We start from the raw sequence: 12,436 nt of genomic DNA, 5'->3' as shown, positions 1-12,436 counted from the left end.
GGGGGGGGGGGGGGGCACGTGTGTACACGTGATGCAGGCCTTTTTTTTTTTGGCTGGGCCGTGACCTACCTGACCTACATACACTGACGGTAGTGAGCTACCTACACCGACCTACCTACACTGACATTTACATTCACTGACCTACCTGCACTGACCGTAGTGACCTACCTACACTGACCGTAGTGACCTACCTACACTGACATTTACCTACACTGACATTTACCTACACTGACCTACCTACACTGACATTTACATTCACTGACCTACCTACACTGACCATAGTGACCTACCTACACTGACCGTAGTGACCTACCTACACTGACCTACCTACACTGACATTTACATACACTGACATTTACATACACTGACATACCTACACTGACATTTACATACACTGGCATTTACCTACACTGACATTTACCTACACTGACATTTACCTACACTGACCATAGTGACCTACCTACACTGACCTACCTACACTGACATTTGCCTACACTGACCTACATACACTGACATTTACCTACACTGACCTGCCTGACCCACATACACTGTCTGACCTACCTCAGCTCAGCCGTGGTGTGCGGTGTCACTGAGTGGGGATCTTACAGTGGCGCGGCGGCCGCATTGTAATTCCCGCCTTCTGGAGCCTGCAGCACCTATGATGGACGTCACACGTCCCGCGGTCCCAGCATTGGACCAGGGGGATGTCCATCATAGGCGTTGCAGGCTCCAGAAGGCGGGACCTGCTACAGCACTCGCCAAACTCGGCCAAATTCGGCGGCGCTCGGGATCAGATCGGTCCTGGCGCTCGCCGCTCGGGGCTTATAATGAAGAGCTGCATGCCTGAGGCTCGGGGCTTTTCAGGGGCACATTCGGGGCTTCAGCCACATCTAGCCACCCCCTCCCGACGCCCCTGCATAAACCGATGGGTTCCTTGTCCCTTGCTTCTTCCTCTCACACTCCAGCACTGCTGTACTGAGACTGAAAGAGACTGACACCAGATCATATTTAAGTACTTGCACTGCTTTAATAAAGAAAAAATACATTTAATGATGTATTAACAATTAGACAGCTGCTATAATCTGTGTCTTGTATATCTGCCTGGGGTTCATCATAGAACTTCTTTTGACATCATATTCTGCATATTGCTGTCATCTCAGCTTTACAGGACCTCTGCGGTATCAGAATTTTGGTGACCGCAAAAGAAGAAACTAGAATTCTGGTTAGAAGACAATCATTTTACTGACTTTAGACAGGGTAAATATAAATAAAATTAAAAAAAGTTAGGAACACAGTAACAGAATCTTGCACTTGCTCAGTGTTACCCCAAAATGTGACTGTATTCCCCAGTAGAGCCTGAAACTGAAATGGAAGCACCATATACAGGTACTGAGAACTGGGGCCTTTCCTGGTCACACAGCAGCTCTGCCCCCTATCAGTTCTAAACCAAATGTGTTACAGTAAAAAATGAAATGATTCATTTAGTTGTTACAGAAAGTAACATTTTGCCAAATTATTATTTCAGGTTACTTTTTTATCTTTAACTGCTTCTTAAATTAGAAATAGAATTGAGAGTTTGAATAATTTAAAACCAGACTGCAGTTGAAATGAAATGAATGACAACAGCTCCTCCTACTGGAAAAGAAGCAGTATAACAGTGTGTAGGTATATGAAGTTTAAAACGGAGCTTCAGTTTTTTTTTCATCTTTCCTATTAAATATTAAATCCTCTCTCTTTGTTGTTTTAACTTTACATAGTAAAATATTTTTTTTCTGACAGTAAATACCTTATACAGCCCACTTCCTGTTTCTTGGCTGGTAAAAAGCCTAGGCTTATGACATCAGGCACAGCTCTCTCTCTTTCTCACTCTTGTGAGAGTTTGCCAGAAAGGGAGGGGGGGATGAGTTATCAGAGGGGTGTCACGTCACATTCGGTTACCCATCATATTTTGCTACCCGCTGTAGTGCGCATGCACGACGCCGCCATATGCGTTCCAACACTGTTGTAAGACCACTTTGCCACAGGGCCCTTCACGGGCTCGCTTTGCTCGCCACGCTTCGGGCATGACCTCGCTTCGCTCTGCATAATTATAATCTAACTCTGTGTCCACTTGACTGCCTTGAACCTGGACTCAGGGGTGTGGCCACAAAATTCTGCACAAGCGCAGATCACCACAGTGTTGGAATGCATATGGCGGCGGCGCGGTAGTCCAGTGGGTAGCCAAATGTGATGGGTCTCCATATGTGACGCTACAGGGGCAATGAGAGCTGCAGAGCTGGAGGTGTGAATCCAGGAAGTGAACAGACAGCAGCTTCAGCTGCCCACAGTTAAAATGTTTGCAGCCAGACTTAGTTGAGGGAGATTCCTGCAGCATATTTGGCAAGTACAGAATCACAGCATATATAAAATAATATGCATATTGGTTGGAGGGAAGCTTCAGAATGGTAAAGATGTTGTTATCACAAATTATGTGAGCAGATTGCAGTTCCTCTTTAAAAGGATCTTCAGTCCCGTCCCCCCCCCCCCCCCCCCCCAAAAAAAAAAAAACTAAAAGTCAGAAGCTACAAAAACTGTAGCTGATGACTTTTAATAAAAGGACACTTACCTGTCCAGGGAGGGAACCAGCAATGTCCTCAACTGGGCCGGTTCTTTGCCAGTCTCCAAGTCCCTGGCTCTGCCATGCCAAGTGTGGGAAGCCGGCCGTGACTCATTGTGGCTTCACAGCAGGCTTCCCTGCAGGCAAGGTGCAATTTTTGAATGATCCAACAGCCTCCTGGGACCTGTGATGTGTCCCAGTGCGAGTGGGCACCTATCAAAACTAGATACCCCTCTAGTTTACGAGAGGGGAAGGAGGTGGAAAAGCAGAATTTCCCATTTTAGGTGAAATTCCACTTTAATTCAGAAAATGTATTTAAAAAAAAAAGAAAAAGGAAAAACAAATCAAGACTACTGTATATTTACCAGGGCAACAGCCCAAAATTGCAGAGGGGAGGGGATCAAAAAGTTTCAATCATCCATAATGTTATAGTGGACCTATAAAAAAAAATCACACTTTACATGAATTGGTAGGGCATTACCAAATCATATGTTTTAATTCAATATTACCTTGTGCTCTTAGTGAATAAAAACATCACTCCAAGCATTATCGTGTCACCAACAAATTAAATGATCTCTGGCTGCAGGTGCATTGTAGGCGTTTGACGTCATTGGGAACTGCAAGGGGTCTGTTTTCCATCAGACAGATCAGATCAGAGAATCAGCAGCAATGTTTTAGTTTAAATTTAAAAATAGTGACAGAAGTGTTTTAGAAGATTTTTAGATGATTTTAGATGAAGTGGTTTAGAATGATGATCATTTTAGCATATTACTCAAGCTAAATAATATTAGGTCAAAGCTGAACCCCAGGCAAGGAGCTAGAAGTCAAGTATATCCATATTATCCATATATTGGAGCTGTTGTTCCTGCTAAAGGATTTGTATTCCTGTCCAGCCAGCCCTGAGATTTACACAGCTTTGCCTTGCAGCATAGTTCTGACTAGAAGGAAAGGGACCTGATCTTTCTCTGCTGTAGTTGAACTTTTATAAAGAGGTCCCCTATTCACCCCACCCAGTGACTGGACAGTGAAAGAAGAAGCACCCCCCCAATAGCAAGTGTATGATTACACAGCTACAATAATGTGTGCTTTTTATATTTGCCTAGAGAGTTTTATTATTTATTAGTAATTATTATTATGGTTATACCAGGATTACTGATTTAATTTTTATTTATTAGTGTAATCCTGCTTTGCTTATGGGCTCTAATGTATATGAACACTGACAAGTCAATGTAAATAATAATGACATTACATTTTTCTGCTTTCCAGCTGATTGGTGTAACTATGTGTGCGTGCTTCCTGTGTGTCCTCTATAAAGAAGAAAAAGAAGAGCTGTACAATATCATCTGATTTCCATTGTGTTATTGTCAGACACGAATGTACGGCAGTGGACTGGTCTGGATAATAGTGACTGCAAATCACATTCACACACAATCACCCTTATTTAGTAAAGAATTTCTAATTCTTAAAGGGCCAGTCCACCCAATTTGATATTTCACTTTTAGTGCTAGAACGTTAGTTATACACTTATACTTTCTTCTCTCTCTTGAGAACTCTGTTGGAGAGATCTTTGCCCTCTACATGCCTGCCATGGTAATTTTGATGGCCTCCGACTGTCACTGCTGGATTTTTTTTTTAATAGCATCAGGAGAAGCTGGAAAACACAAATGTGGGTGGGAACATCCAAAACTCAGGTGGATTGGATAAGAGCAAAGTTGGGAATTATAGCGGGGAGATCACACTGTTAGAATACTTAAGACTTATAAGATGTAAAGGCTCTTTTAACCCACTACACTCGGCATATAACCATACGTCCTAATTCTAAGACCTTAGCGCAGAGAGGACATGCAGCATGTGCAGTATGCATTGCTGTGGTGAGAAATAGTCAAAACGTTATTGTCCTTGTACCCACAAAATGCTCCTCCCTGTTTCTGCAAGTGAAGAAAATATGTTAATCCTGCCAAAAACCCATTGTGCTTGTAACATCCTGTGCATTGAACTTAAAAGAGAAATATGGACTTTTTTTTTCTCCTCGAATCATACTTACCTAGGTGGATGCAGCTCGGTCCGATGCTGCATCTGTCCCCCGCCTGCTCTAACACTGAGAACTGAACGATCAAACATCGCTGATCGCTCGGTTCTCAGAGCTCTCTGAGCAAAGAGCTGGTGACTGCTCTCTGCTCTCCCCCCCCCCCCCCCCAAGCTCACTGGAGCGATGGGCTGACGGGGAGGGAGCAGCCAGCTCATGCTCTCAGTGGGAGAGGCTGAGCCAGGTGACGGTCCAGGGTTGTGGGCGGAGCCTGACTTCATTGTCGCGATCTTGCCCCAGCCTGGATCGGCTCTGTGACGTCAACCGATAGCGCGTTTCAGCCCCCATCAGCTGAAAACGGGTCACAGGAGTGCAGAACGAACTGCACTCCTGTGATCCACAGCAGAAGGACAGCCTGTACTTCTCCTTTAAATCTCAATTAATGCTATCAGCTCTCATTGCTTCTCTTCTTTGAACTACAAAACACCCACCATGTAATAGACATGAAAACAAGGGGGGGTGTTCTGTAGTCCAAATCAGGAGAGCAGGCTAGAATGACAAAGCCGTTCCTCCATAGATTTGTTAAAGTAAGGGAGTGTCATCCTAGCATAGGATGTGTGTTAATGGCAGGATCACCAGATGGAGGTAAAAAAAAAAAAAAAAAAGGATTACTCCAAATGTGGGAACCCAACAGAGTCTAAATTCAAAGGATCACTTTATAAAAAATGAACCTCTTCTTTTGGTACACTTTTCTGCAAACAGAATATAGAGAGAGAACTAACAGTTGGAAGCCACTAAGCAATCAACTTCTGTTAAGACAATGAACACCATGGCCAGGACTATATAATGTACATCCTAGTTTCTGGAGTATATCATTGAGTGCAGGGTCGGGGCTGTATAATGTACAGCACAGCATTCAGGGTGCAGTGATCAGGAGTATGTAGCATAGTGACCTTTACCTCTCTCTCCAGGACAAGGAAGAATTCCCCTGGTGTTTAAATGCAGTAAAAAAATGTCCTTGCACTGGTGGTCAGCAGGAGGAAGTATGTCCCAACGCCCATGAGAGGAAAGAATGCACTGTTGTCTATTAATAGGAGAAACAATATCCCAAAGTCAGTGGGAGGAAAGATTGCTCCAAAACTGGTGGTCAGTAGAACAAAGAAACCTTCAATGTCAGAGAGTAGTGGGAGGTAAAAATACCCCAATGTCGGTATCAGTGGGAGGAACGATTGCTCCAAAACTGGTGGTCAGTAGAACAAAGCATCCTTCAGTGTCAGAGGGTAGTGGGGTGTAAGAATACCCCAATGTCGGTATCAGTGGAAGGAAAGAATGCCCCAGTGGTCATTTGAAGGAGAGAATGCCCCAATGTCAGTGGTCAGTAGGAGGAAGAATGTCTTAGCAGTGGGAGAATGGTCCCAGCATTGGTTGGTGATCCATGTGAAAAATTCTGCTGAACAGTGGTCAGTGGGTTACTTACCTAAGGAGACTGCTGCTTCTGCTTGCCCCAGTTATATTGGCACTGGAATTAAGCAGACAGCATGGAGCAAGGGATCATTCCTTTTTTTATCAGTGGGACCCTGAAATTTTATTAAAATCCCTTGAAAGTCATAATTGATATGGTATGGTTGTGGGGTATGTTTTACTAAAATATAAATAGACAAATACTCTAGTTCCTCTAGTTCAATACAGTGACTATATATATATATATATATATATATATATATATATATATATATATAATATCACTTCAAACCTAGTAGCAATAATAAATGTGTACATAAATCCTCAAAGAACTGATCAGCATTGTCCAAGAATAAGCTAAACTGATTCAGAGTCATACAGTGTCCAAAAACATTAAAATAAATAAAATGTAGCAAAGCTTCTCTTTTTTATCCTGTGTGGTGGTGACCAAATATTCACCTCCAGCCCCTATTCACACCAGTGTGATTTGTCATGTGATTTGACAATTCCAAATCGCATGACAAGTCGCACCCCATTGTTGGCAATGAAACCATTCAAATTGCTGTGACTCACTACTTTTTGCTGATTTCATTGCGACTTGTATAGATTTCTGTTAAATGAAGTTTCAAGCCGCAATGAAATTTTAGGTGAAAATCGTACAGATCTGCGTCTTTGAAATCTTGCTGAAGTAGAAAGGTTTGAAAGCCCCCCCATCGTGTGAACCGGGCTTAAATGCCAAACCAAACACTATGAACTGCCCTCCACATGTATCTGCACTCACCAGAGGGAAGAAGCCACCAGATCAATGAAACGCGTTAGATAGAACCAACCTTTGTCTGTGGATCGGCTGCATTTAACAGTCCACCTGGCAGTGTCTCTTTTCACAGTGCAGCCAGATGTGTGATACAGACAAGAGCGCTTTCCTACATGCTGTGGTCCGCTGGGGATATTTTGGATTCTTTGTTGTACAATACAAATGTGCGTATAATAGATTTGTTTTATCACATTGTATGAAAAGATCAAAAGACAGCTCAGTGATTGAAGAGGTGGCTTTCATCTTTTTTAGGATCTTATAAATGCAATTGCCATACTGTGGAAGTTGGCAATATCTTTAGGTAAGTGCAGATCAATGGGGGTGGAGGTTTTGGTCACTTCCACACAGAAGTGAAGAAAGGCACCTGGATTTTTTTTTTGACACTGTATCACTTTGTATTAGTTTAGTTTAATCTGGGACACTGTTGAGTTCTATTGGGATTTATGTACACCAGGATTGTCCAACCTGCTGACCTTGCTGGGCCACTATGGAAGAAGAGGAATTGTTTTGGGCAATACACTTTTAGGCCAAAAAGTTCAATTTTGGTCTCATCTGAAAAGAGCATCTTTTTCCACATGTTTGCTGTGTTCCACACATGGCTTCTCACAAACTGTAAACGGGACTTCTTATGGCTTTCTTTCAACATTGACTTTCTTCTTGCCACTCTTCCATAAAGCCAGATTTGTGGAGTGCACGACTAATGCCCTGTACACACGGTCAGATTTTCCGACGGAAAATGTGTGGTAGGACCTTGTTGTCGGAAATTCCGACTGTGTGTAGGCTCCATCACACATTTTCCATAGGATTTTCCGACACACAAAGTTTGAGAGCAGGATATAAAATTTTCCGACAACAAAATCCGTTGTCGGAAATTCCGATCATGTGTACACAAATCCGACGGACAAAGTGCCACGCATGCTCAGAATAAATAAAGAGATGAAAGCTATTGGCCACTGCCCCGTTTATAGTCCTGACAAACGTGTTTTACGTCACCGCGTTTAGAACGATCGGATTTTCTGACAACTTTGTGTGACCGTGTGTATGCAAGACAAGTTTGAGCCAACATCCGTCGGAAAAAATCCTAGGATTTTGTTGTCGGAATGTCCGATCAATGTCCGACCGTGTGTACGGGGCATCATAGTTGTCCTGTGGACAGATTCCCCAACCTGAGCTGTGGATCTCTGCAGCTCCTCCAGAGTTACTATGGGCCTCTTGGCTGCTTCTCTGATGAATGCTCTCCTTGCTCATCCTGTCAGTTTAGGTGGATGGCCATGTCTTGGTAGGTTTGCAGTTGTGTCATACTCTTTCCATTTCCAGAGGATGGATTGAACAGTGATCCGTAAGATGTCCAAAGCTTGGGATTTTTTTTATAACCTAACCCTGCTTTAAACTTCTCTACAACTTTATCCCTGACCTGTCTGGTGTGTTCCTTGTCCTTCATGATGCTGTTTGTTCACTAAAGTTCTCAAACAAACCTCACAGAACAGCTTTATTTATACTGAGATTAAATTACACACGGGTGAACTCTATCTACTAATTAGGTCACTTCTGATGGGAATTGGTTCCACTAGATTTTAGTTAGGGGTATCAGAGTAAAGGGGGCTGAATACAAATGCACGCCACACTTTTCAGATGTTTAGTTGTAAAGAAATTTGAAACCCATTTATCATTTTCCTTCCACTTCACAATTATGTGCCACTTTGTGTTGGTCTACCACATAAAATCCCAATAAAATACATTCACGTTTTTGGTTGAAACATAACAAAATGTGGAAAATTTCAAGGGGTATGAATACTTTTTCAAGGCACTGTATATATAAATATTTTTGTGACACATTTAAAAGGAGATAATATGCACATAGCCCTGTATTGAACTGGATTATTTATTCTGTTTTTTTTTTTTTTATTTTACTTTAAGAGATTTTTAATATGGCTGCTTTGTTGGTTTGTTGGAACCATATTTGTATGGTGGGTTGATTGGAATAAGCTAATTATCTTTTTTATGTACTCACAAAAGCGCGGTGGAGATTGTAATTTGTATGTTTGACTAAAATCTAATTTTTCAGTGGACTGACCCTATTAGTGCAGAACGTATTGAAATTTGTTTTTTTCATAGGGTTAGAACCACTTTGAGGTTTTTTCTGCTGTCTGTCTTTTCACTGGACAGCTTTTCCCTCACGTCTGGACTTGACAAGAGCAGTCAAGTGTACAGGAAGTGACAATCACTTTCCCAACCTGAACACATACAGCTATGAATACCTGAATCTAAAAATAAAGCACCACACTGTAATTTTTACACCCAGTTACCGGTTTATTCCAATGATAAAATGTTTACAGAGCCAACACACTTCAGGGGCTGTAGCCCTTCATCAGGGATAAATGCAACACAAAAACATGAAATAGATAAAATATGCTTTAATGTAAAACATAGCTTGGTTTTATTATCATTATTAATAACGGTTTCATATCCTTTTATCTTCATTTTAACTTTACTGGTACCTGATTTTGTTTTTAGCTATTCCATTAATATATACTTTTTGTCTATTTTCTAGTTACAGCAGAGAAAATTCATTGGCTCTGTAAACATTTTATTATTGGAATAAACTTGTGCAGTATTTGGACGTGAATTTTACAGCATGGTCCTTCAATTCTAAATTCATTCATCCCTAGCACAACCTAAAATGGCCATCAAAATCCGTCGGTGTGTAAAAGATGCCAGACCAATATTTAGACTATCCATATTTACACCACCGCCATACTATTGGATGACAGCTTCAGAGTTCCAGTGCTATTAACCTACTTTCCCAAGCAAAAATGAAAATCTAACAGAGGATTTAACCCATCCCCACTCTATCCAAAATAAAACATCTTGGCTCAAATCACTAATATAAGGTATAGAGTAAGATTGCTCCTTCCATTTTGCATATCTGATGCACATTGGTTTCAATACATAGGTTGTATTATAAAGCCTAATATTGGGCTTTCAGGGTAGTTAATGTCCACTTTATGTATGTTTCAAGTAAAGTGGTATATATAATTCACTTTTAACTATACTAACGCTTCAGTACACCAAAAATATATTTTTTTGTAGGCAGTCATTGGCCAGATTACCAACTGGTCGTTTAAGTCTAGAATCATTTGGCCAGATCTCCCAGTCAGAATTTCCATTAAACTTTTTTCCCCAGTGTCAGGGAGTCTCAATCCTCCTGCAGTGTTTACAGTGCTGTAAAATAAATAAGAACTCATTAGTTCTAATTGTAATGGATGGAGTGGCTGGAGCTGGGAACTCTAGGGCTTATTTTTCACTTTTCACCAATATAAGTAATTGACCCAGCCAGATTAAATATTCCAATATCCTATCAGTGTTATGTGGCAAAAGCCTTGTATGTACATTTCTGCAATTATATATAATTTTTAAGTGTACAGACTGTAAATACTGTACATTAGTGCTATGGAATAGGTATGCTATCTGGCTTTTTCAATAGGAAAGTGTAAAGTGCAAGAAAGTGTACAGTTTGCAGTAACTTCAGTCAGCAGCAGTAGTAGAGCTAAACTCTGCACTGCACTCCACTCGCACTGCAAGTTTTTTTGCTCGTTGTGCCTAGGGGTACACGTGTCAAACACAAGGCCCGCAGGCCAAATCCAACCCTCAGGCCTTTTTTAAGTGGTCCTCACATCCAGAGCTTTTTTTCCAGCCACCACCTCTGGCTCTTGCCCTCTGCTCCTCTTGCAATACTGTCACTTGTAGCCTTCTGTGTTTACAAGGACAGCTTTTCTTAGAGGGTCTCACGGATCCCAGCCCTGCACTCACAGTGGGGACCAGGGAGATGCAGTGTGGGATGGGGCATCACGTGATAAGCTGCACTGTGATTCCAATCTGTGCACAGCCTGTGAAAGAGAGCTGACTTATACTGCTGGAGTGCAGTAGAGAATCAGTCTAATGCCCCGTACACACGGTCGGATTTTCCGATGGAAAATGTCCGATCGGAGCGTGTTGTCGGAAATTCCGACCGTGTGTGGGCTCCATTGGACATTTTCCATCGGATTTTCCGACACACAAAGTTGGAGAGCAGGAGATAAAATTTTCCGACAACAAAATCCGTTGTGGGAAATTCTGATCGTGTGTACACAAATCCGACGGACAAAGTGCCACGCCTGCTCAGAATAAATAAAGAGATGAAAGCTATTGGCCACTGCCCCGTTTATAGTCCCGACGTACATGTTTTACGTCACCGCGTTTAGAACGATCGGATTTTCCGACAACTTTGTGTGACCATGTGTATGCAAGACAAGTTTGAGCCAACATCCGTCGGGAAAAAATCCTAGGATTTTGTTGTCGGAATGTCCGAACAAAGTCCGACTGTGTGTACGGGGCATAACAGTGCGGAGAAGGCTACAGAGTGGAGGATTGGGTAAATCAAACTTCTATTCACAGTTTTCTAGACTAAGCAAGCAGTTAGCCCATGCAGTGCAATTGTAGCACTACAGTGAACTACAATGGATTAAAGTTTGTATACTGCCTTTGCAAATTCTCTTTGCAAACCATGACCTGGTACAAGCTTGAAGACACCCAGTATATCACATGCTCTGAGCACAGTGGCTCCAGTATGGCCATTGCATCATTCACCACATTTGTCAAATTCTTCTGCCATCTAAATTTACCAGCACAATGGTCTACAAATACTGTTGCTGCTGACTTTTAATATATGGACACTTACCTGTCCAGGGAGCCCGCAATGTCGGCAACCCAGCCGATTTTCAGATCGCCTGTCGGGTGCTGGTGCCGCCATTTGTCGTAAGGGAAACTGGCAGAGAAGCCTTTCGGCTTCACAGTCAGATCCCTACTGTGCATGCGCAAAGCGTGCTGTGCTTTCTAACTGGTCCGGCGGCGGAGGAAGGAGGAGGGGGCCGAACTTCCGAGGGACGGCGCCAAGGCACTGTCTCCCGGAAGTGGGGAAGGGTACCTGTCAATGGTGCCAATGTGGCACCGGAGGGGGGGAGGAAGCAGATAATCGGAGGTTCCACTTTTGGGTGGAACTCACTTTAAACACCAAACTTGCATTTTTCACCACTGACAATTCACCCTTCTAAACTGGACCAATAATTGACTTTATCAATTGCTTCATGTTGTGACCTTTAGTTTGATAATCTATTCTCCTAGCCACAACTAGATATGTGCAATTTGTAGATTCTGACATTTTTGGTTATTCAGAGATTGGGTGTAATAGTAACAAATTTTGTTGAAATTTCAAATTAGTTTTGCTTATTGGTTTTATTCAAATTCTGTGTGAAAAATAGCTGGTTGTTAAGGAGCGGCCAGGAAGCCAGCTGCCATGTCCTTAACAACCGATGACTCATCAGCTGTTAGGGTCCTTTCACACTGAGGTGGTTTGCAGGCGCTATTGCGCTAATAATAGCGCCTGTAAACCGACCCGAAACAGCCGCTGCTTTAATTCCAGTGTGAAAGCCCCGAGGGCTTTCACACTGGAGCGGTGCGCTAGCAGGACGGGAAAAAAAGTCCTGCTAGCAGCATCTTCAGA

General features: G+C 42.4%; 1 protein-coding gene across 1 annotated transcript in view; it reads left to right on the top strand.

Moving 5' to 3' along the window:
- LOC141132629 (tetraspanin-11-like) overlaps positions 1-6,247 on the top strand; it is a 192,039-nt gene extending 185,792 nt beyond the window's left edge. The window contains exon 8 of the mRNA XM_073621238.1: positions 3,863-6,247. Coding sequence (XP_073477339.1) covers positions 3,863-3,943 — 81 coding nt within the window. The 3' untranslated portion in view covers positions 3,944-6,247. The remainder of the gene's footprint in view (positions 1-3,862) is intronic.
- The last annotated feature ends 6,189 nt before the right edge of the window (positions 6,248-12,436 follow it).

This window comes from Aquarana catesbeiana, linkage group LG03 (assembly GCF_042186555.1).
Source record: "Aquarana catesbeiana isolate 2022-GZ linkage group LG03, ASM4218655v1, whole genome shotgun sequence".
Classification (NCBI taxonomy): domain Eukaryota; kingdom Metazoa; phylum Chordata; class Amphibia; order Anura; family Ranidae; genus Aquarana; species Aquarana catesbeiana.
The sequence above is the reverse complement of the archived record's forward strand: the minus strand, read 5'-3'. Positions and strand labels throughout refer to the sequence as shown.